The sequence below is a fragment of the Ornithorhynchus anatinus genome (genome assembly GCF_004115215.2).
Source record: "Ornithorhynchus anatinus isolate Pmale09 chromosome Y5 unlocalized genomic scaffold, mOrnAna1.pri.v4 Super_Scaffold_Y5, whole genome shotgun sequence".
Lineage (NCBI taxonomy): Eukaryota > Metazoa > Chordata > Mammalia > Monotremata > Ornithorhynchidae > Ornithorhynchus > Ornithorhynchus anatinus.
Genome location: NW_024396670.1, coordinates 367,731 through 393,747, shown reverse-complemented (window position 1 = coordinate 393,747; position 26,017 = coordinate 367,731). Strand labels below are relative to the sequence as shown.

The 26,017-nt window shown below is 47.3% G+C and overlaps 1 protein-coding gene across 2 annotated transcripts in view; it reads right to left on the bottom strand.

Annotated features, from left to right (window-relative positions):
• LOC114808722 (mediator of RNA polymerase II transcription subunit 26) overlaps positions 1–26,017 on the bottom strand; it is an 87,105-nt gene that overhangs the window by 11,723 nt on the left and 49,365 nt on the right. Inside the window, exon 2 of one of the 2 annotated variants that reach the window (XM_029056544.1) lies at positions 23,837–24,115. In XM_029056544.1, coding sequence (XP_028912377.1) covers positions 23,837–23,908 — 72 coding nt within the window. In that variant the 5' untranslated portion in view covers positions 23,909–24,115. Of the gene's footprint in view, positions 1–23,836; positions 24,652–26,017 lie in introns of those variants that run through there. The other variant, XM_039910992.1, reaches the window with a different exon arrangement.

Here is a 26,017-nt window from a genome sequence, read left to right as displayed (position 1 = left end):
GTTCTAATCCCTCTTCTGCCACTTGTCAGCTGTGTAACTTTGGACAACTCACTTCACTTCTCTGGGCCTCAGTTACCTCATCTGTAAAATGCAGATGAACACTGTGAGGCCTACGAGGGACAACTTGATTACCTTGTACCTACCCCAGCGCTTAGAACAGTGCTTGAGACATAGTAAGTGCTTAACAAATGCTATTATCATTGTTATTATTATTATTATGGTTATTATTATGGTCTGTGTCAAATCACTCCCATCCAGCCCCTTCCTAGCCCCCATTCTGGCCCCTCTCCCCTCCCCTCCTCAGCTTTCTAGCTCCTCTCCTCTTCCTTCTTTCCATCTCCATTCCCCTCTCTTCGACTTTCCCATCCTTCCCAGCAGTATCTCAAAAGGAGAGCGCCCACTTCTACTTGAATTATACTCTCTACATGTCCTCTTGACCCCAACCATCTCACCTCATTAGCGCACTTGCCCTTCCTTTCTTCCCTTCCTGAATCACATCTTCAGCTGCTCATTCTTCAATGGTATGTTCACATAGTGTATAACACCATCCTAAAAAAACACTCCCATGACCCCATGGCTCCCTCCAGTTATTACTCCAGCTCTTTTTTATCATTCCTCTCCAAGAGCTATCTACACTTGCTGCCTCCACTTCCTCTCCTCTACCTCCCTCCATTACCCCCTGATTGAGTCCTTTCCACTCCTCCGAACTGGCCTTCTTGAAGATGATTCGTGATTGTCTTTTTGTCAGTTTCAATGACCACTACTCCATCCTCAATCCTCCTCTATCTCTCATCTGCCTCAGACCCTCCGACCCTGGAAACCTTAAAATAATAATAATAATAATAATGTTGGTATTTGTTAAGTGCTAACTATGTGCACAGCACTGTTCTAAGCACTGGGGTAGAAACAGGGTAATCAGGCTGTCCCACGTAAGGCTCCCAGTCTTAATCTCCATTTTACAGATGAGGGAACTGAGGCACAGAGAAGTTAAGTGACTTGCCCAAAGTCACACAGCTGGCAAGCGGCACAGCTGGAATTAGAACCCACAACCTTTGACTCCCAAGCCCGGGCTCTTTCCACTCAGCCACACTAATCTTCGCAAAGATTCTCCTCTTCTGGTCTCCAATCTCTCCAACCACTCATTTTCAGTATCTCCTGCAGGCTCCTCTTCTGCCCCCAACCTTGAACTCTGGCACCCCCTCTTGTCATTCCCTTAGAAAAGAACTCAATCGCAACTAGAGGTTCAACTAACAAGGATTACAGCAGTGGTTCTCAAATTTCCTCTCCCAACCGGACCTTTCTGTTTGGCAGTCTCCTATTTCATTCAGTCAGATTTATTGAGAACTTAAGTGTGTGCAAAGTACTGTACTAGGAGTATGTGAGATTACAATATAACAATATAGCAGGCATAATCCCTGCCCACAACAGAGCTTTCAGGCTAAAGGAGGAAACAGGCATTAATATAAATAAATGTATTACAGATACAGACATAAGTGCTGCAGGGCTCGGAGGGGGGAATGAATAAAGGTAGCAAGTCAGGGCAATGGAGAAGAGGAAGAGAGAGCTTAGTCAGGTAGGCCTCTTGGAAATGTGCCTTCAATAAGGCTTCAAAGAAGGGGAGAGTAATTATTCGATTTGAGTAGGGTGGATGTTCCAGGCCAGAGATAGGAAGTGGGCGAGGGGAAGCCAGCAAGAAAGATGAGATCTAGGCACGGCGAGAAGGTTGGCATTAGAGGAGTGAAATGTGCAGGTGGATTTTGGTGCAAGGGCAGCTAGGTGAGGTAGATGGGGGCAAGGTGACTGCATGCTTTAAAGCCAGTGGTGAGGAGTTTCTGTTTGATGCCAAGGTGAAATGGGAGACCACTGGAGTTTTCTGAGGAGTGGGGTGACTGACATGTCCTGAATGTTTTTGAAGAAAAATGATCTGGACAGCACAGTTAAGTATGGACTGGTGTGGGGAGAGAGAGGAGGCTGGGAGGTCAGCAAGAAGGTTGATACAGTATCAAGGCAAGAGAGTGACTAGATTAACATGGTAGCTGTTTGGATGGGGAGGAAAGGGCAGACAATAGGGATGCTGTGAAGGTGGAACGGATTGGATTTAATGATGGACTGAATATGACAGTTGAAGGAGAGACGAGTCAAGGATAACCCCAAGATTAAATGTTTGTGAGAAAAGAAGGTTGATGGTGGGAAAGTGAAGGGAAAGTGCGGGAAAGGACAAGGGTTTTTAAGAGAGTGGAGATATGGGCATGTTTGATAGAGGTGGGGAAGAAGTCACAGGAGAACAAACAGCTGAAGAAGGGGGGGGGCCAGAGATAGGGTGTGAAGGAAATGGGTCGGGTGTGCAGGCAGAGGGGGTTAATTTTGAGAGAAGGCAGGAGTTCTTCTCTAGCAATACTGCTGGGTAAGATGGGAGAGTTGAAGAAGGGCAGGAGGGGGGAGGAACTGAGGAGGGGCAGGGAGATTTTAGGGAGATCATACTTGACAGTGTCAATTTTCTTTCCTTTAGTACCTTGCTTTATCTCAAGGGGGAAGCATGTTCTCTGTTTGGGGTCCATTCCCCTGGAATAGAGCCTTCCATAAAAGAGGTCACCAATAGTTACCTAGTACGATACTTGACACGGTAGGATTCAAGGTGGCGGCGATGGTAGCAGGGCTGCGAAAGGCCTGTGAGAGCAGCAGCGACAGTGTCAGAGGTCCCAAATAGGGCAAACTCAAAGGGGACGTTTCACTGACCCCATCCTGTTCCTTTCCCTAGCTGCAGGGGGGTTCTAGGACGGTGCCCGAAGAAGGTACATTGAGCCCTCCAGCCCCTCTCCCCCCCACATCCGGGGCCAAAGAGCATGGCTGAGGGAAAAGGCCGCTGACTGTCCCAGCACCCACTTGGCAAACCAGGGGCCAAAAATCTGAATCATGGGGTGCGTCTCCGCCACCCTTCCCCCGCATCCCCCGCCGCCCTACCCCCTGCTCCTCCCTCTACTGATCTCCCATCCTCCTGTCTCTCCCCTCTCCACTCTACTCTTCATTCCGCTGCCCGGATCATCTTTCTACACAAGTGCTCTGGGCATGTCACTCCCCTCCTCAAAAACCTCCAGAGCTTGCCTTCAACCTTCGCATGAAACAAAAACTCTTGACTCTTGGCATCACCTTGCCCCCTCCTCCCCTCTCTCTTTCCACTGCCCACCACGTGCACTCCACTCCTCTGTCGCTCATTTCTTCACGGTCACCCATTTGCGCCTGTCCCTCCGTCGACCCCCGGCGCACGTCCTACCACTGTCCTGGAATGCCCTCCCTCCCCACATCCGCCAAACGAACTCTCTTCCCCGCTTCAAAGCCCTACTGAGAACCTCCCTCCTCCAGGAAGCCTTCCCAGTCTGAGCCCTCCCTCTCCCTCTGCCCCTCCTCCCCTCCCCACTTCCCCCTTCCCCACCCTCTGCTCTTCCCCCTTGCCCTCCCCACAGCACTTGTGCATATATATTAGTTATTACTCTATTTATTTTGTTAATGATGTGTATCTATCTATGATTCTATTTATCTTGATGATATCGATGCCAGACTTCTTGTTTTGTTTTCTTGTCTGTCTCCCCAGTTTAGACTGTGAGCCCATTGTTGGGCAGGGATTATATCTATCTGTTGCCGAATGTTACACTCCAAGTGCTTAGTACATTGCTCTGCACATAGTAAGGTCTCAGTAAACGATTGACTGACTGACTGACTGACTAAGTGAATGAATGAATGAATGAATGAATGAATGAATGTGGGGGACCTGGGATTGGCTCCACGGAGCCAAGTGACGCTGAGTCCTTTGGCCCCTCCCTTTCACACCAGACCTCTAAATTCGTACCTGAGGGAAGGGCCGCTGACCGTCCCAGTGACCACTCATACATTCATTCATTCAGTTGTATTTACTGAGCGCTTACTATGTGCACAGCACTGTACTAAGAGCTTGAAATGTACAATTCGGCAACAGAAAGAGACAATCCCAACCCAGTGACGGGTTTACAGTCTAATCTGGGGAGACAGACGGACAAAAACAAGACAACATAATCACGATAAATAGAATCAAGGGGATGTACACCTCATTAAAACTCAGCAAACCAGCAAACCAGGGGCCAAAAAAACTGAATCTAGGGAAGGACCTCCGCCACCCCCCCGCACACCCCGTTCCGCCCCCGCCACCGGGGTGACCTAGGATCAATCCAGAGAGGGACTCCAAACTCTCCAGCCCCTCCCCTCCACTTACTCGGAGGCTAAATTCAAACCAGAGAGAAGAGCTGCTGACCACTTGATAAGACAAGGGGCAAAAGAGTGCACCAAAAGGAAGGTCTCCGCCATCCCCCGCCCCACTTTCCCTAAAGTGGGAGCCCTGAGATCAGGAAGGGAGGGAGGGAGGATGGGAGGGTAGGACGCCGAGCACTTCGGCCCCTCCCCCTGCTACTCGCATAGGCGGTTTCACACAGAGCCAGAGAGAAGGGCTGCGAACACCCTGCACCCACTCGGCAAGCCACGGGACAAAAAAAGGAAACAAAGGGAGGGTCGCCACCACCCTTCGCCCTTCCTCCCACTGTGGGCCGCCTAGAGTCACCACCTTGGGGAGAAGAGACTCTGAGCCCTACAGCAAAACTTGAGGCAAGGACCACAGAAGCAGGTCAACAACTCACTGAGGCGTTAACAAGTAATGGATATTTCCTATGCAGTAGACTCGGGGATAATGATTTTTGTAGGCAGATGTGTCTGGGAGGAGGCGTGTAGATTTATTCCTACTGATGTCTGTCTCCCCCCTTCTAGACTGTCAGCCTAGTGTGGGCAGGGATTGTCTCTCTTTGTTGCTGGCTTGTACTTTCCAAGCGCTTAATACAGTCCTCCGCACCCAGAACTGAGTGTGTGAATGAACTGAATGAATGAATGTCAACAGTCACCCATCAGGGACTAAGAACTTGATAAGCTGCTCACCCATTCACTTCTCCTTAAGGATTCGCTAATCACAGCCCAGAAATGGTGGAGTGCCCCAAACTGGGAGCAGCTGCGTCCTCTCCTTCTAGAAAAATCTGCACCTTTCCACGGGGGCTAAAGATGCTGCTGCAGCTCAGGACTTTCTTTCTCTTATGCCCCCACCTTACAATTTGCCCTCACTCCTCCCCTCCTTTGTCTGCTATGCCCAGCACCCTTCTTCATCCCCTTTCCCACAAAACCGGCCCCCTACCCCCGGCCCAGTGCACTCCCATCCAATCCCTCCCCATTCCTCTTCCCGGCCCCATCCCTGTCATCATGTCTCAGAACCTTCCTTCATTCCTTTCTCCATGCACTGGCCCCACTAGCTCATCCCCATTCAACTCTTTCCTACCCCTCGTCCTGTCCCCACCCCACGCACCCTCCCCACAGCTTCAGCCAAGTGTGGCCTGTGGAACACCCGCTCCATCATGGGGAAGCTTCCCTTCATTACTGATCTGTTCCTGACCCACCCACTACTCGTCTTCACCATCACTGAAACCTGGCTCTCCCCAGACAACATGGTCTCCTCTGCAGCTCTCTTCAGAAGGGGGCCTCATCTTCTCCCATTCCCCCAGATTCCCTGGGGAATGTCACCTTTTAGCACCACTCCACCTCCCCCATCCCCTTCTTTCCCTGCATTTGAAGCCCATATCATCTACCTCTCCTACCCACGACAGATTCTAGTATGATCATCTACCACCCCCATGTGCCACCTCCAACTTCTGTAACCATTTTGATCTCTTTATCGCATTCCATCTCTTTTTCCTTGCCTCCACTGATTCTTGGGGACTTCGGCATCCACATATACGTTCCTGATAACCCTTCCCCTGCCAGCCTTGGATCACTCCTCAACTCCACTGACCTCCCACTCCAACCCAACTTCACCCACTCACCAACTTGGACACATGCTAGATCTCATCATCTCTAGCCACTGCACAATCTCTATCCTCACCACCTCTGAAATCCCTCCATCTGACCACAACCTTCTCACTTGCCTTCTCTTCCACACACCTCCTCCTGGTAAAACTGTACTGCTCCCCCGCCTGCAAGATCTCTGATTTTGTGGACCCCATTCAATTTTCCCAAATTGTCACGCTCCACTTAGCCTCCATATCCACACTCCCTTCCCTTGGTGACCAAAATGACAGGCTCAGCAACACCTCACTCATAAACTGAAATCACTCGCTCTCCTAACCCTTTGTCGATCTCGTACCAATCACCCTCAGCCAGGAATCACCTGCACAGTCCGTTCCCTTCGCTTCTGTGCACGATTGAAAATCTAGATATCAGGCCAGTTTCGTCCACTACATATTTATCCTTGTATGCCTTTACCTCTCTGCCTGCCAAAACTATTTCTCCACCCTTTTTGATTCCCATGCCTATTGCCTTCGCCAGTTGTTTCAGACATTTAAGTCCCTTCTCAGGCCCCCATCTCCCTGCTTCCCCCATCTCTTGTCCCCAGTGGCTTGGCCACCTACATCATCAACAGAATTGACACTATCCGGCGTGATCTCCCGAAAACCTCCGCTGCCCCTCTCCAGGCCTTCTCCTCTCTTACCCCTTCTTCAACTTTCCCATCCTCCCCAGCACTATCTTTAGGGAAATCTTCTGCCTTTCCTCACAATCCACCCTCTTCATCTGTGCATCCAACCCAATCTTCTGCATCTCATTAAAACACTAGCCCCCTCCCTTCCTCCCTCCCTAACTGGCACCTTCAACTGTTCACTCTCCAGTGGCTTCTTCCCCACTGCTTTAAACATGTCCATATCTCTTCTATCCTAAAAAGCCCTCCCTTGACCCTACAGTTCCCTTCAGTTGCCACCTTGCCTCTCTCCTACCATTCCTCTGCAAAACCCTTGAGCGAGCTGTGTACACCTGTGGCCGCAAGTTTCTCTCTTCCAATTCTCTCCTTGACACCTTTCAATTTGGCTTCACTCCATAAAAAACCCCCTCTCAAAGTCACCAGTGATCTCCTCCTTCACCCTATCCAACAGCCTCTAGTTCATCCTAATCCTCCTAGACCTCTCAGCTGCCTCTGACACTGTGGACACCCCCTTCTCCTGGAAACATTACCCACCTTTGGCTTGATTCATTCATTCAATAGTATTAATTGAGCACTTACTACGTGCAGAGCACTGTGCCAAGTGCCTGGAATGTACAATTCAGCGACAGATAGAGACAATCCCTGCCCACAGTCTAAATGCTTCACTGACACTGTCCTCTCCTGGTTCTCCTATTACCCCTCTAGCTGCTCATTTTCAGTCTTCTTTTGCGGATTGCTCTGCTGCCTCTCATCTCCCAACTGCGGGTGTGCTTCAAAGTTCAGTTCTGGGTACCCTTCTGTTCCTCATCTACAACCACTCCTTTGGAAAACTCCACCTTCGTGCTAACGAAACGCAAATCTACAATTCCAGTCCTGATCTCTCTCCCTCTCTGCAGTCTTGCATTTCCTCCTGCCTTCAAGACATCTCTACTTCGATGACCTCCCATCACCTCCAACTTAATATGACTAAAACTGAACTTCTTATCTTCCCACCCAAGCCTTGTCCTCCCGCTCACGTTCCCATCACTGTTGATTGCACTACCATCCTTCTTGTCTCCCAAGCCCATAACTTTGGCATTATCCTTGACTCTTCTCTCATTCCACCCACATATTTATGCCACCACCAAATCCTGTCAGTTCTACCTTCATGACATCGTCAAAATCCTACCCTCTTCTCCATCCAAACTGCTACCATATTAATGCAAGCACTTATCCCATCCCATTTTGGTTATTGTATCAGCCTCCTTGCTGATCGCCCTGCCTCCTGTCTCTTTCCACTCCAATCCATGTTTCATTCTGTTGCCCAAATCATCTTCCTTCAAAAACGTTCAGACCGTGTTTCCCCACTCTTCAAGAAACTCCAGTGGTTCCTCATCCACCTCCACATTAAATAAAAAACTCCTCACCATTGGCTTTAAAGCACTTCCTCTCCAAACTCCTTGTATTTGAGTCATCTACTCCCACTGTGTCAGATTCCTCTCCTCCGATTCTCTCCCGGACCCCTTCCAATCTGGCTTCCGTCCCTTTTGCTCTACTGAAACCACCTCCCCAAGGTCACCAATGATCTTCTTGCCTAATCCAATGACTTCTACTCCATCCTAATCCTCCTTGACCTCTCAGCAGTCCCTGACACTGTTAACCACTCCCTACTCCTGGATATGTTATCCAACCTTGACTTCACTGACTCGCCTGATTTTCCTTTTAGCTCTCTGGCTGTTCACTCTCAGTCTTCTTGGTGGGGTTCCTCCTCTCCCTCCCACTCCCTATCTGTGGGAGCTCCCTCACGGTTCAGTTCTGGGTCCCCTTCAACTCTCCAACTACACTCATTCCCTTGGAGACCTCATTTACTCCCTCAGCTTCAACTACCATCTCTATGTAGATGATATCTAAACCTGCATCTCCTCCCTGACCACTCTTCATGCTTGCATCTCCACCTGCCTTCAAGACATCTTTCTACTTGGATGTCCTCAAACTCAATGTGTCCAAAACAGAGCTCCTTACCTTCCCTCCCAACCTCTGTCCTCTCCCAGACTTTCCCATCACCGCAGATGGCACCACCATCTTTCCTAACCCACAAAACTATAACCTCAGCGTTATCCTTGACTCCTCTCTCTCATTTAATCCACATATTCAATTGGTCACACAATCCTGTCGGTTCCACCTTCACAACATCGCTAAAAATGGCCCTTTCCTCTCCATCCAAACTGCTACCGTGTTAATACAATCACTCATCCTTCCTCCTCTCTCGCCCCGCTCCGGTCTATTCTTCACTCCGCTGCCCGGCTCATCTTCCTGCAGAAACGATCTGGGCATGTCACTCCCCTTCTTAAACAACTCCAGTGGTTGCCTATCGACCTCCGCTCCAAACAAAAACTCCTCACTCTAGGCTTCAAGGCTCTCCATCACCTTGCCCCTTCCTACCTCTCCTCCCTTCTCTCTTTCTACCGCCCACCCCGCACGCTCCGCTCCTCTGCCGCCCACCTCCTCACCGTCCCTCGGTCTCGCCTATCCCGCCGTCGACCCCTGGGTCACGTCCTCCCGCGGTCCTGGAACGCCCTCCCTCCTCACCTCCGCCAAACTGATTCTCTTTCCCTTTTCAAAACCTTACTTAAAAATCACCTCCTCCAAGAGGCGTTCCCAGACTGAGCTCCTCTTCCCCCTCTACTCCCTCTGCCATCCCCCCTTTACCTCTCCGCAGCTAAAGCCTCATTTTCCCCTTTTCCCTCTGCTCCTCCACCTCTCCCTTCCCATCCCCACAGCACTGTACTCGTCCGCTCAACTGTATATATTTTCGTTACCCTATTTATTTTGTTAATGAATTGTACATCGCCTTGATTCTATTTAGTTGCCATTGTTTTTACGAGATGTTCTTCCCCTTGACGCTGTTTATTGCCATTGTTCTTGTCTGTCCGTCTCCCCCGATTAGACTGTAAGCCCATCAAACGGCAGGGACTGTCTCCATCTGTTGCCGACTTGTTCATCCCAAGCGCTTAGTACAGTGCTCTGCACATAGTAAGCGCTCAATAAATACTATTGAATGAATGAATGAATCATCCTATCCTGCCTAGATTATTGCATCAATCACCTTGCTGACCTCCCAACTTCCTGCCTCTCTCCACTCTAGTCCATACTTCACCCCGCTGCCTTCATCATGTTTCTACACAAACGTTCCGGACATGTCACCTCGCCTCCCCCCACCCTCCCCAACTCCGGGCCCCCTTCAAAGATCTCCAGTGGTTGCCTAGCCACCTTCCGTATCAAACAAAAACTCCTCAACCATTGGCTTTAAAGCACTCCATTACCTTTCCCCCTCCTTCCTCACTTCTCTTCTCTCCTTCTACAACCCAGCCTGTAAAATTCGCTCCACTGGTGCTAACTTTCTCACGTTGCCTTGATCTTGCCTGCCTCACCAGCAACACTTGGCCCACGTTCTGACTCTGCCCTGGAATGCCCTACCTCCTCAAATCCTCCAACTACTCTCTCCCCCTTCCAAGTTTTACAGAAGGTGCATCTTCTCCCACTGGCTTTCCCAGATTAAGTCCCACTTTTCCTCATCTTCCACTCCCTTTTATATCAGCCCGACTTTCATTCATTCATTCATTCATATTTATTGAGCGCTTACTATGTGCAGAGCACTGTACTATGCACTTGGAATGTACAGTTCGGCAACAGATAGAGACAATCCCTGCCCACTGACTGGCTTACAATCTAATCGGGGGAGACAGATAGACAAAAACAATAGCAATAAATAGAATCAAGGGGATGTACACCTCATCGACAAAATGAATAGGGTAATAAAAATATATACAAATGAGCGGACGAGCCCACTGCTGAGGGGAGGGGAAGGGAGAGGGGGAGGAGCAGAGGAAAGGGGAGGGGAAGGAGGTTTAGCTGAGGGGAGGTGAAGTAGGGGGTAGAGAGGCGGCAGAGGGGGCAGAGAGAGCAAAGGGGAAGCTTGGAGGAGGTGAGCTCTCAGTGGGCTTTGAAGAGGGGAAGAGAGTTAGTTTGGGGGAGGTGAGGAGGGAGGGCATTCCAGGACAGCGGGAAGAGGTGGGGCAGGGGTTGATGGTGGGATAGGTGAGAACGGGGGACGGTGAGGAGGTGGGCGGCAGAGGACCAGAGCCTACGGGGTGGGCAGTAGAAAGAGAGAAGGGAGGAGACGTAGAAGAGGGCAAGGTGATGGAGAGCCTTGAAGCCTAGACTGAGAAGTTTTTGTTTCTTAAAAACCACTGGAGGTTTTTAAGAAGGGGAGTGACATGCCCAGAACGTTTCTGCAGAAAGATGAGCCGGGCCACGGAATGAAAAATAGACTGGAGTGGGGAGAGACAGGAGGAAGGGAGATCAGAGAGAAGGCTGACACAATAATCCAGCCGGGATATTATGACAGCCTGTACCAGTAAGATAGCCGTTTGGGTGGAGATGAAAGGGCGGATCTTGGTGATATTATAAAGGTGAGACTGGCAGGTCTTGGTGACGGACTGGATGTGTGGGGTGAATGAGGGACCTGAGTCAAGGATGACACCAAGGTTGCGGGCTTGAGAGACGGGAAGGGTGGTCATACTATCCACAGTAATAGGGAAGTCAGCAAGAGGACAGGGTTTGGGAGGGAAGATAAGGAGCTCAGTTTTGGACATGCTGAGTTTTAGGTGGCGGGCAGACATCCAGGTAGAGATGTCCTGGAGGCAGGAGGAGCTACAAGCCTGAAGGGACAGGGAGAGGACAGGGGCAGGGATGGAGATTTGTGAGTCATCTGCAGAGAGTTGACAGTTGAGGCCGTGGGAGTGAATGAGTTCACCAAGGGAGTAAGTGTAGATGGAGAACAGAAGAGGGCCAAGTACTGACCCTTAAGGAACTCCTACAGTTAGAGGATGGGAGAGGGTGAAAGGCCTGCGAAGGAGATCAAGAATAAGTGGCCAGAAAGATGAGAGGAGAACCAGGAGAGGACGGAGTCCCAGGAGAGGATGGAGTCCATGAAGCTAACGTGAGATAAGGTGTGGAGGAGAAGGGGATAGTCTACAGTGTCAAAGGCAGCTGAGAGGTCAAGGAGGATTAGGATAGAGAAGGAGCCACTGGATTTGGCAAGAAGGAGGTCATGAGTGACCTTTGAGAGAGCAGTCTCGGTAGGGTGGAGGGGACAGAAGCCAGATTAAAAGGGGTCCAGGAGAGAATTGGAGTGAAGAAATTCTAGGCAGCGAGTGTAGACGACTCATCCTAGGAGCTTGGAAAGGAAGGGTAGTAGGTAGATAGGCCAATAACTGGAAGGGGAAATGGAGTCGAGAGAGGGGTTTTTTAGGATGGGGGAGACATGGGCATGCCTGAAGGCAGAGGGGAAAAAGCCATTGGAGAGTGAGCGGTTAAAGAGAAGCAGTGTGGCTCAGTGGAAAGAGCACGGGCTTTGGAGTCAGAGGTCATGAGTTCAAATCTCAGCTCAGCCACTTGTCAGCTGTGTGACTGTGGGCAAGTCACTTAACTTCTCTGTGCCTCAGTTACCTCATCTGTAAAATGGGGATGAAAACTGTGAGCCCCACGTGGGACAACCTGATTCCCCGTGTCTACCCCAGCGCTTAGAACAGTGCTCTGCACATAGTAAGCGCTTAACAAATACCAACATTATTATTATTATTATTATTATTATTACTATTGACGGAAGTTAAGGAGGGGAGGGGGGAAAGGGAGATGGTTTTTATAAGGTGAGCGGGAATGGGGTCCGAAGCACAGGAGGAGGGGATGGCACTTGCGAGGAGGGAGGAGATCTCCTCTGAGGATATTGCAGGGAAAGTTGGGAAAGAGGGGTGGGGGGTGAGGCAGAAGGGGGAGGGGTGACTTTGGGGAGCTCAGACCTGATTGTGTTAATTTTCGTAATGTAGTAGGTCTTGCTCCCTTTGTTCTCCCCTGCATGTATAACTGCATTTTTTTTCATTGATGAGTGTCTCCTACCGCCCCCCACCGCCCCCCAGACTGTGAGCTCACTGTGGGCAAGGGATTGTCACTGTTCACTGCCGTATTGTATTGAAGAAGCAGCATGACTGAATGGAAAGAGGCTGAGCTATGGAGTCAGATTTCATGGGTTCTAATGGGTTTGAGAAGCAGCGTGGCTCAGTGGAAAGAGCCCGGGCTTTGGAGTCCGGGGTCATGAGTTCATAAGCCAGCTCTTCCACTTGTCAGCTGTGTGACTGTGGGCAAGTCACTTAACTTCTCTGTGCCTCAGTTACCTCATCTGTAAAATGGGGATTAACTGAGAGCCTCACATGGGAGACCCTGATGACCTTGTATCTACCCCAGCGCTTAGAACAGTGCTCTGCACATAGTAAGCGCTTAACAAATACCAACATTATTATTATCCTATCTCTACCACTTGTCAGCCATGTGACTTTTGCCAAGTCACTTCACTTCTCTGTGTTTCAGTTACTTCATCTGTAAAATGGGGATTAAGACGGTGAACCTGATGACCTTGTATCTACTCCAGTGCTAAGAACAGTGCCTGTCACAAAGTGAGTCCTTAACAAAACCACTATCATTTTTTTTTATTGTACTTTCTGAAGCGCTCTGCACACAGTAAGTGATTAAGAAAAGCAAGTGAATGAATGAATGAACTTAATCACTCTGCCCACGCCCACCTCAACTCATTATTCTCCTACTGCAACTCAGCCCGCACATTTCGTTCTTCTTATGCTAACCTTCTCACTGTACCTCGATCTTCTCTATGTCGCCGTTGACCTCTCGCCCACATCCTCCCTCTAGTCTGGAACACTCTCCCTCCTTATAGCAAACAGATAACTGGTCTCCCCCATTTCAAAGCCTTAATGAGGACACATCTCCTTCAAGAAACCTTCTCTGACTAGGCCCTCTTCTGCTCTTGCCCCACTATCTTCTGTGGAGCTCTTACTTGCTCCTTCATCCTTCCTCCCATCCCCGCAACACATATGTGTATATCTGTAATTTATTTATCCATCCTCCAATCTATTTTTTATGTATTAATGTCTATCTCTCCCTCTAGACTGTGAGCTCATTGAGGGCAGAAATGTGTCTGTTTGTTGTTATACTGTACAGCAAGTACAGTATAACACCACCAAGTGTTTAGTGGAGTGTTTTGCGCACAGTAAACGCTCAATAAACACAACAGAATAACTGCCGTTATGAATAACTTCTTTCACAGAGCATCTGACGATGGCAGTTTGTACCAAAGAAAACAATTTCAAGTTCTTTTACTCAGTAGGCACAGGAGGCATTGTGTGATGTAGATGAAAGGGAACTGGAATTGAAAGCACTCTGTAAGTAAGGAGTCCTAGATTCTAATTCCAGCTTCCCCACTTGTCTGCTTTATGCCTTTGGGAAGTCCAGTTAACTTCACTATGCCTCAGTTTTTTCACCTGTTAAATGGGGATTAAATGCCTTTAAATAGTATGTCACCATTTTACATTTTGACATGATCATGATAGATCAGGGACTGTGTAAATTAATATCTTTCTAATCTAAAGCTTTATGTGAGGGAAGTTATTAGATGATACAAAAATAACATGACATAAATAACAAAAAATAAAATAACACCAATAACATTACAGGATATTTTATCTGAATTGGCAGATGAGAGGTTCAACCTGCTTGAAAATATACCTGACCACTGTCCATGTCTTGCATATAGTACAAAGTTAATGGACAAATAAATATTATGAGTTAAAATATGGCCACTGTTCATTATGCTTTTGAAAATATGCTAAATATATCATTTGAATAAAAACACCTGGCTTTTTCTGTTCTTTTGTTCATTACCAATCTGAGAAGGGGAGGAAATTAGAAGACTTACAGGTATCGGACAAGGGGTGAGACAATTCTAAGTAAAGCGAAAGGCAGACCAAGTATCCACTTAACATGGGTCTGCTATGCCTGGTAGGTAAAAACACTTCTAAAATTGTAGGGGCGAAGGGGTTATGACCCAGGAAAGAATCAATCAATCCATGGTATTTATTGAATGCTTACTCTGTACAGAGCACAGGCTGCTTAGTAGGTAATTTAATCTTACGCAACACGACATAGTGGATAGACCATGGGGCTGGGACTCAGAAGGTCATGATCTAATTCCAGCCACCTGTCTGCCGTGTGATCTTGGGCAAGTCATATACCATATATCAACCTTCACATGAAACAAAAACTCCTTACTCTTGGCTTCAAAGCTCTCCATCACCTTGCCCCCTCCTACCTCATCTCCACCAAGCACTCAGTCCAGTGCTCTGCATATAGGAAGCACTCAATAAATATGATGGAAGGAAGGAAGGAAGGAAGGAAGGAAGGAAGGAAGGAAGGAAGGAAGGAAGGAAGGAAGGAAGGAAGGAAGGAAGGAAGGAAGGAAGGAAGGAAGGAAGGAAGGAAGGAAGGAAGGAAGGAAGGAAGGAAGGAAGGAAGGAAGGAAGGAAGGAAGGAAGGAACTGATGAGGGGGTAGTGAGTGAAGTAAAGAGGGTGGTGTTGAGAGGTCATCGTGGGATGCCGCAGAGTCTAGTGGAAATCTAGATATTTCTACTATCTAGTGGAATCTAGGCATCCCTCAGGACTCCTCACTCTCATTCAACCCACATATTCAATCCATTGCTAAATCCCGTGGGTTCCACCTTTACAACATCGCTAAAAACAGCCCTTTCCTCCCCATCCAAACCGCTACTATGTTAATCCAACCCCAATCCTTTCCCACCCTGATTACTGTATCAGCTGCCTCACTGACCTCCCAGCCTCCTGTCTCTTCCCACACCAGTCCATACTTTATTCTACTGCCCTGATCATCTTTCTACAAAAACATTCTGAACATCTAACTCCCACCCTCAAGAACCTCCAGTGATTTTCCATCCACCTCCACAAAAAACAGTAACTCCTCGCCATTGGCTTTAAGGCACTCAATCCTCCTACCTCACCTCGCTATTCTCTTTCTACAACCCAGCCTGCACACTTTGCTCCTCTACTTTGCTCCTCTGTCTTTACACTGTGCCTCGATCTTGTCGATCTTGCTGCCAACCCCTAATCCACATCCCATCTCTGGCCTGGAATGTCCTCCCTCCTCAAACCTGACAATTAGTCTCTCCCCTTTCTGAAGTCTTATTGAAGACACATCTTCTCCTAGAGGTCTTTCCCAACTAAGCCCTCCTTTCCTCTTCTGCTACTGCCTTCTGGGTCAAACTGATTTGCTTCCTTCATTCATCTCCTCTCCCTGCTCCACAGCACTTACATGCATATCTGTAATTTACTGATTGATTGATTTATATTAATGTCTGTCTCCACCTACAGGCTATAAGGTCTCTGTGGGCAGGGAATGTGTCCGTTATACTGAATATTGTACTTTCCCAAGTGTTTAGTACAGGTGCTCTGAACACAGTAGGTGCTCAATAAATAGAACTCAGTGAAAGAATGAGTAATTTTTCCTAGAGCATGAGAAGGTACTCACTTTCAAAGACAGCAGAAAGATAAAACAGAAGAATTAGGATTGGTGGCTACTGGATTTGTAAAGAAAGTCACTAGTGCCATTTCCATGGTGTGAAAGGACCTGATTCTAGAGGGTCAAGATCCAAAACAGAATTCCTCAACTTCCCATCCAAACACTGTCCTTTCCATTCATTCATTCATTCATTCATTCATTCATTCAACTGTATTTCATTCAGTCATTCAACAGTATTTATTGAGCGCTTACCATGTGCAGAGCACTGTACTAGGCACTTGGAATGTACAATTCGGCAACAGATAGAGACAATCCATGCCCAATAACGGGCTCACAGTCTAAATGGGGGAGGGAGACAGACAGCGAAGCAAAACAGAACAGAACAAAACCAGGCAGCATCATCAAGATAAACAGAATCATGGAGATATACACCTCATTAACAAAATGAATAGGGTATTAAATAATATTTACAAATAACCACAGTGCTGAGGGGAGGGGAAGGGGGAAGAGCAGAAGGCGGGAGGGGAGGAGGAGCAGAGGGAAAGGGAGGCTCAGTGTGGGAAGGCCTCCTGGAGGAGGTGAGCTCTCAGTAGGGCTTTGAAGAGGGGAAGAGAGTTAGTTTGGTGGATGTGAAGAGGGAGGACATTCCAGGACAGTGGTAGGACGTGGTCCAGGGAGTCAACCGAGGGACAGCCATGAGTGGGAAGCAGCGTGGCTCACTGGAAAGAGCATGGGCTTTGGAGTCAGAGGTCATGGGTTCGAACCCCAGCTCTGCCACTTGCCAGCTGTGTGACTTTGGGCAAGTCACTTAACTTCTCGGTGCCTCAGTTCCCTCATCTGTAAAATGGGGATTAAGACTGTGAGCCCCACGTGGGACAACCTGATTCCCCTGTGTCTATCCCAGCGCTTAGAACAGTTCTTGGCACATAGTAAGCGCTTAACAAATACCTACATTATAAATGGGGAACCACGAGGAGGTGAGTGGCAGAGGAGCAGAGTGCACAGGGTGGACAGTGGAAAGAGAGAAGGGAGGTGAGGTAGGAGGGGGGCAAGATAATGGAGAGCTTAGAAGCCAAGAGTGGGGAGTTACTGTTTCGTGTGAAAGCTGATAGGCAACCACTGGAGACTTTTGAGGAAGGGAGTGACATGCCCGGAGCGTTTTGGTAGGAAGATGATCCAGGCAGCGGAATGAAGAACAGACTGGAGTGGGAAGAGACAAGAGGAAGAGAACTCAGAGAGGAGGCTAACACAGTAGTCTGGTCGGGATATTATGAGAGCTTGTACCAGCACGATAGCAGTTTGGATGGAGAGGGAAAGGGGGGATCTTGGCGATATTGTGAAGATGAGACTGGCAGGTGTTGGTGATGAATTGGATGTGTGGGTGAGCACTTATTGTAATAATAATAATAATGTTGGTATTTGTTAAGCGCTTACTATGTGCAGAGCACTGTTCTAAGCGCTGGGGTAAACACAGGGGAATCAGGTTGTCCCAAGTGGGGCTCACAGTCTTAATCCCCATTTTACAGATGAGAGAACTGAGGCACAGAGAAGTTAAGTGACTTGCCCACAGTCACACAGCTGACAAGTGGCAGAGCTGGGATTCGAACTCACGAGCCCTGACTCCAAAGCCCGTGCTCTTTCCACTGCGCCACGCTGCTATTGTGTGCAGAGCACTGTACTAAGCACTTGGGAAAGTACAATACACCAGTAAAGAGTGACAATCCCTGCCCACTACGAGCTCACAGTCAAGAATGGGGGAGACAGACATCAATACAAATAAACAGCCATTAATATATATTCGTAAAATTTTTACAGATATAAACGTTAAATTCTGTAGGGTAGGTAGAGAGGGGAAGTGAAAAGGGAATAAGCCAGGGAGATGCAGAAGGATGTGGAAGATGAGAAAAAGTGGTGTTTAGTCTGGGCAGACCTCTTGGAGGAGATGTGCCTTCAGTTAAGCTTTGAAGTGGGGGAGAGTAATTGTCTGGCAGATTTGAGGAAAGAGGGCATTGAGGGCATTCCAGGCCAGAGGCAGGATGTGGGCCAGGGATCAGCGGGGAGAAGGGTGGGATCTAGGCTAACACCAGAGGAGCGAAGTATCCGGGCTGGGTAGAGGGAGAGAAGTATCCCGGGTGGTAGAGGGAGAGAAGCGGGGTGAGATAGGAGTCGGCAAGGTGAGGGAGTACTTAAAGCCAATGGTTGAGGAGTTTTTGTTTGATATGGAGGCGGACAGGCAACCACTGGAGATTTTTGAGGAGTGGTGACAAGTCCTGAACATTTCGGTAGAAAGATGATCTGGGCAGTGGAGGCAAAGGAGGCAGCCTGTGCAGGAATTTGCTGAACTCTACTTTCCAACCACTTAGTAACGTGCTCTGCACATAGCAAGCGCTCAAATAAATACGAATGAATGAGTGAGTGAGTGAGTGAGTGAATGAGTGAGTGAGTGAATGAGTGAGTGAGTGAGTGAGTGAGTGAGTGAGTGAGTGAGTGAGTGCAGGTGATTCAGGGCTGCGAGTTAGTGGTACGAGAATGACGAAGGGATGGGGAGCTAGTGAGTTGAGTTCAGTAGAGAGGGTGAAGTTGAGAAAGACTATTGGATCGTCAAGAATGGGTAGGTTGGGTATGGAGACGAAATAGGATGTGAGGAGTTGAGAGAATCAGATCAGGTGGAGAGATCAGAGTTTGCTTTGGGGGAATAAGAGCACAGATTTTCTTGGAGAAGGTGTGAGGGAGAGGAGCAAGGTTGTAGGATTTCAGAGATCCCCATGACCTCCTTATTAGTAAAGAAAGCACTACCAATCTCCACATCTCACAAACACTTAACCTAAATCTCGACACATCCCTCATTCAACCCGCACATTCAAGCTATCATGAAAACCTACGAGGTCTCCCTCAGAAGAAATCTCTGGAATCCCCTTTTCTCTCCATCTAACCTGCTACCATACTGGTGCAAGCACTCATTTCCCACCTTGATCCCTACATCCCCCTAATTCACTGTCCTCTCTGAATCCACTCTCTCCTCTTTCCAGTCCACACTTCACTGTTTCCTATATTTTTTTTGATAAAACATTCTGCCCATATCTCCCCACTCCTCAATAACCTCCAATGGTTGCCCATCCACCTTCGAATCAAACAGAGGCTTTAAGGCACTCAGTCTGTTTTCTCCCTCCTACCGTACCTCGCTTATCTGCTACAAACCAACCCATATATTGTGCTCTACTACCAATACTACTATGACAACAACGACGACGACGACTACTACTACTACTCCATCCTGCTTCATAATCCTTCACAGACCTTCCCACACTAAGCTTCTAATTCCTCCTATCTGCCCTTCCTTTTGAGATGACTATGAACATAGCTGAGTACCCTTTAAGCACTGTAATACTCACCCTAGAACCACGACACTTCCATAAACATTCTTTCACTCTACTATTTCCCCTATTACTTATCTATTTTAATGTTTGTCTCCCCAAGTTGCTCTTTGTGGACAGGGACTGCAGTCTACCATCTCTCCTATATTGTACTTTCCCAAACACTTAGTAAATTGACCTGCACATAGAAGGTGGTCAATAAATACCTTTGTTGATTGTTAAGCACATGACATTGTTGGTTGTAAGCAACAGGAGGCCACTGCAGTTGAAACTGCAAATCCTAACTGGCCCAGTGACATTCTTCCTTGTTTGAGCATTACAAACAATTTCAATAATGATGGCTATTATGTTATTATGGTATTTGTTAAATGTTTACTAGGTATCAAGCGCTGTACGGTATGCTGGAGCATATACTACATGATTATATGAACTTCATAACCAGTGACCTTCTTCTCGCTAAATCTGATGGTCTCTACTCCATCCTAATCCTCCTAGACCTCTTTGCTGCTTTTGACACCGCTGACCACTGCTTCTCTTTGAAACATTTTCCAACCTCGGATTCACTGACACCATCGTCTCTTGGTTCTCCTCCTGTATCTCTGACCCCTCCTTTTCCGTCTCTTTTGCTGGAACCTCCTCTGCCACCTCTGCGATCCTCCTCTCAAAGCAAGGGTCCCTTAAGGCACCGTTATGGGTCCCTTCTATTCTCTCCCTGTTCACCCACTCTGTTGGGAACTCACTGGCTCCTATGGTTCTAATAATTACTATCTCTCTGCAGACAACTCCCAGATCATTTGTATATATTACTACCCTATTTATTTTGTTAATGAGGTACCCATCCCCTTGATTTTATTTACCTTGATGATGCTGTCTTGGTTTAGTTTTGTTCTGTTTTGCTTTGCTGTCTGTCCCCCCGATAGACTGTGAGCCCGTCACTGGGCAGGGACTGCCTCTATCTGCCGCCTTAACTGTACATTCCAGACACTCAGTACAGTGTTCTGCACATAGTTAGTGCTCAATGAATACAAATGAATGAATGAATGAATGAATGAATGAATAAATAATTCCTAACTGGAAAAAATGCCCCACGGGAAATAATCCTTCACTCGCCAATAAAATTTACTTGAATTTTTTTGCTCTGTTTTGCCTTCTGCAGATTACAGACCATTTTATCAATGAGATTTCTTTCTGATTCCTCCAATATCACTCCTTAGCCTGCCAGAAACATTAGTGACCAGTGTTTAGAACCCTAATCCCAGTTGCTCAAGGACTCTTTCTGGAAATAACTCGCAATTCCATATCCTGAATTCAAGCAAATCCTTCTCCCAATCCCCAGAAAAAATATTTTGTTTGATGACTTATTTCACACATATGCGCAAACCCTTCAGCCCCACTGGTAAACAAACCCCCCTTTCGCACCACCCCCATATCCCTAAGGAGATAAATTGATGAACTGGGGAAGGAAACTTAATTTGGAAATGCACAGGTTGATGAGCTACCTGTCTCCCCTTCAGAAGAAGAACCTGGGCATGCGGGGTGGGCGGTAGAAAGAGAGAAGGGAGGAGAGGTAGGAAGGGGCAAGGTGATGGAGAGCCTTGAAGCCTAGAGTGAGGAGTTTTTGTTTGGAGCGGAGGTCGATAGGCAACCACTGGAGTTGTTTAAGAAGGGGAGTGACATGCCCAGATCGTTTCTGCAGGAAGATGAGCCGGGCAGCGGAGTGAAGAATAGACCGGAGCGGGGCAAGAGAGGAGGAAGGGAGGTCAGAGAGAAGGCTGACACAGTAGTCTAGCCGGGATATAACGAGAGCCTGTAAAAGTAAGGTAGCCATTTGGGTGGAGAGGAAAGGGCGGATGTTGGCGATATTGTAGAGGTGAAACCGGCAGGTCTTGGTAACGGATAGGATGTGTGGGGTGAACGAGAGGGACGAGTCAAGGATGACACCGAGATTGCGGGCCTGCGGGACGGGAAGGATGGTCGTGCCATCCACGGTGATAGAGAAGTCTGGGAGCGGACCGGGTTTGGGAGGGTTAAATAAAGCCCTACTGGGAGAGGGACAACATCTGCCAACTCTGTAGTACCGCATTCTCCCACCGCTCGGTACAGTGTTCTGCACACAGGAAAGACTGAACAGATACCGCCGACTGATGGACGGACTGGCTGACTGCAAAGTACGGAAGCAAATGAAGAAGTTATACTTTTCCCAACATCCCAGCTAACACATTGGGATTTAAACACCTTGCACTAATTTTCAAGAAAGAGATGAACGGAGAGGACCTCGAAGGAGCACACAGGTGCTCGAAAGTGAGTTATACTGTTTCGAGACACTTTAAGAAGAAAAGAAGGCCATTATCATGAACAAATTCTTCAATACAATTAAAAAAGAAATATCATACAAATAACCAATCACTTAAATTCAATACTGAAAAACTCTGCTTTCGACTGTGAGTCCTGAGGATCAAGGACCATGACTAAATCCCGCCTGCACAGTCTCTCCCAGGATTTAGTACAGTGCTCTGCACACAGTAGGTGTTGCCCAAATACTATGGCAAATACCCATTACTACTACTACTACTTCAATAAACATTGCAGGATAGAGATTTACCACTGCAATATAGAGCATGAAAGGGTTTGCTTTTCCCAGACTGTTAAAATCCTTGGGGGCGGGGACCGTGTCTACCAACTCTGTGGTACTACCCTCTTCCAAGAACTCCATGCAATATTCTGCCTGCGGTAAACGCGGTACCTACTACTGACTGGTTCTAGAATGGATCCTAATTTATAAGCAACTCCACGGGAACACACTGCCCCCATAACAAAACTACATTTTCAAGGAAAATTCACCTTTATTTTACATTTGTTAAGTGCTTACTATGTGTAAGGCACAGAGCAATACTCTGTACAAAGCGCTGGAGGAACAAGCTAATCCGTCCATCCAAGCTGACCTACTCTTTATGTAAATGTATATATTAATAATATATATCTTAATAAGATACCCATAAATTCTTTGGTTGGATTATGCCTTTTGAATTTTTAATTCAATTTAAAATTTGCATTTAAATGAAAACTCTGAATGAAAACTGTACTTTGGATTATTTACAGGTCTAAGTAAATAAGTAAATACAAGTCTAAGTAAACCTGGCTTTTAACATCAATCCAAAGCTTCCCAGTTTTGAAGTGCGGGCTTAGTACTGGGAAAGGAGGTGACGGGATGCCACTATCAAGAAAATCCATCCTGGGGAGTAGGAAAGGGACAATCCCTCTAAAAACAGATGATGATGCATCCAAAAATGTCCAGGCCTTCCAGATGTTGCACTCCAAAATACACTATTTGTTGACTGTGGTGATAAGAGCAGAGCGAGTGCAAATCTAATATACAGATGCACTTAATTTTGCATTTGGACTGGCAGATCCCTGATTAAATTTGTACATTACCTAATGCCCACTCAGTACTATTAATACAAATATAACAAGCTTTAAAAATTCAGATGTAACCTGGGCTTTAAAAACAAAGTTTGTAAATTGGGATACATCTTGACGATCACTTTTAGGGTTAGTAAGCGCTTCAAAATCCTAACTGGTTTATAGTCAAGACCTCCTGGTCAACAACAGCTCCCATGTTTCATTCTCTGTTGCTGGGAAACCCCTCCCACCGACAAAATAGCTAAAGAATGAGAGATTTCTGAAGCATGAGCCCTCTGCCGCAGAAATTCCAAATTCTCTGGCATGGACTTTGTGCTCTCAAAAGTAGCAGTGAAGCTTCTCACAGAGATTTGGGTAACCTGACAAGAGAACGCAAGTGCAAGGACTCGACTTGCTCGTCTGGCTTCTGTATGATTACCCACAGTTGGGTAAATTCTCGGGGATCTGAGAATCTACATGGGAGGAGGGTAAAGGAAAGAAGGAACCTTCCCCACCCGCAAATAATGGGATATTTTAGGGAGCCGCTTACGATGCTGAGTTCGGGCTTAAGCCATCCGTTCACTTGGGAGAAGTTTAGGTCGATTAGAAGAAGCTCACATGAGTTCAATGTGGGGCATCAGTTTAGTTGCTTCTCCCTTCCACCTCTTTGCAGGATAATTTCCCAGCTCACCTCAGATAAAGCCAAGTAGGCGCGGGGGGGGGGGGGGGGGGGTGTCAGAGGCCCATGAAAGCATTCATCCCCAAATCAAGAGCAAATCAAGAGCCGCCTTGCCTGGCTCTCACGTATACTCCGGCCCCTAGATTACCCAGCCTGCTTTATTAACGCAACTGTCCTAGGAAACCAGGCCGGTTCTAACCCCTGGATAGCAGTGGGTCACAAGGGATGGCCTACCAAAGAATAAGACGGTGGAAGCATCAAAATTTTTATAGCCCGAGTGAACCAAATGCCACTCCTGGCAAAGAGGCGTGCCTTCAGAAAACAGGTGCCTGGAATGGAGGTGGGGCAGTGGAAAGGAAAGGGGATAACGAATTTAGAGGCGAGCATCCCGTCCGTTAATGATCCCCAAGGAAACCACGGCGATACTCACGTTGCTCTCGGGGTCGATGGCCTGAAGCAGTCGGTCCCTTATCCGCAGCGGGGAGGCCGGATCCGCAGTCATTGCCCGAGCGGGGCGGGAACACAACGGTGGTCGAAGTGGCGGGTAGGCTGAGAGATCACTCACTTGCCAGGCACCAGCAGCGGAATCACATGTTTCCGCAAAGAGACCCGGGGGCTCAGTGCTACTGCGGCTACCAGTAACGGCGCCTCAGCTTCGGGCACCAAACGCCTCCAAATGAGCTGACTCGCCTCCAAGTACGCCAACTCGCTGGGTCGATGCCGACGGTTAAAGACGAGAAGAAAATGGAAGGAATGAACGCAGGAGGCGGGGCCGATTAGCAGCGTGCGCGCCACCGAGCCCTCGTGGAGGAAGAAGGGAACTCGGTCTTCCTTCACGCAAAGCTGCTCTTTCTAACGCCTGCTCGCGTCTCAGCTTTTCCTACTTGTGAGAAGGGGCTCACCTAAACGGTTTGTCCCTATTTGGCCAGTTAAAAAGTTCGCAGGTGGAGGAAGAAACATTTTAAAGTATAAATATTGTTGGTTAACCTAAAAACAGCTTACTTCCAAAAAATAGCAGTTTGACAACTTGTTACTCCACGAGTACAGAATAACTCATGCAGTAACAGTAAAAAGAACAGTAACCTCTATTTGGTAAGGGGGTTCTTTGCCCCAAGCCCTTTACTCAGCGTTGTGGCAAATACAAGTTAAGCCGGTCAGATGCAATCCATATCCTACATATTCAATATTCACAATCTAAGTAGGAGGAAGACTAAGTCCTGAAACCCTATTTTTCAGATGAGGAAAGTGAGGTACCGAGAAGTTAAATGACTTTTCTAATAATATTGATGGTATTTGTGAAGCACCTATCATGTGCCAAGCACTGTTCTAACCTGGTAATCAGGTTGTCCCACATGGGGTTCACAATCTTAATCCCCATTTTACAGATGAATGAGGTAACTGAGGCACAGAGAAGTTAAGTGGCTGAACCAAGGTCACACAGCAGACAAGTAGCAGCGAGGGGATTAAAGCCCCCATCCTCTGACTCCCAAGCCCGTGCTCTTTCAACTAAGCCACTCTGTTTCCCTGAAGCCAGTGAACAAGCAAATGGCAGACCACATAATAACTGTAGTTTTCGTAGCAATGGGATAGACACAGCGTAATCATAATTAACACAGTCCCTTTGCCATATGGGACAAGCTTGACGGCTCATCTTGTGCCTCATCTCAACTATCTCGACGCTGACATCTTACCAAACTTCCCCATCCATATATCCCACACCACCACTCTCTCCACCTTCAAAGCGTTATTAAGGTCATGTCTTCTCCAAGAGGCCATTCTTGATTAAGCCCTCTTTTCCCTGGCTGACTCTCTCTTCTGTGTTGTCTATGCACTTGGATCAATAACCTTTGGACATTGGATATGTACCCCAACACCACAGCACTTATTTATAGATGTATGTGTGTATGTATGTACGCGTGTGTGTATGCATGCATGCATGCATGCACGTATATGTATATGTACGTATGTGCATATATACATGTATGTATATAATAATAATAATGTTGGTATTTGTTAAGCGCTTACTATATGCAGAGCACTGTTCTAAGCGCTGGGTAGACACAGGGGAATCAGGTCGTCCCACGTGGGGCTCACAGTCTTCATCCCCATTTTACAGATGAGGGAACTGAAGCACAGAGAAGCTAAGTGACTTGCCCACAGTCACACAGCTGACAAGTGGCAGAGCAGGAATTCGAACCCATTACCTCTGACTCCAAAGCCCGTGCTCTTTCCACTGAGCCACACTGCTTCTCATATATGTATATATGTATGCATATGTGTATGTATATATATATACATATATAAATTGTATATTATAAATTACCTATTCATATTCTAGTCGGTCTGCCCCTCTAGATTGTGAGCAGGGAAATCAATAATTCTGTTTTATTGTATCAATAAATCAATCAGTGCTATTTATTGAGTGTTTACTCTGTACAGAGTACTGTCCTCAGTGCTTGGAAAAGTACAGTTCAGTACAGGTACACTAGTATTATTGTACTCTCCCAAGCATTTAATACAATAATAAAGCTAACAGTTAACACTTAATAAATATAATTGACTGAATTACTCCTACTACTACTACTAAAATAATAGTGATAATTGTGACATT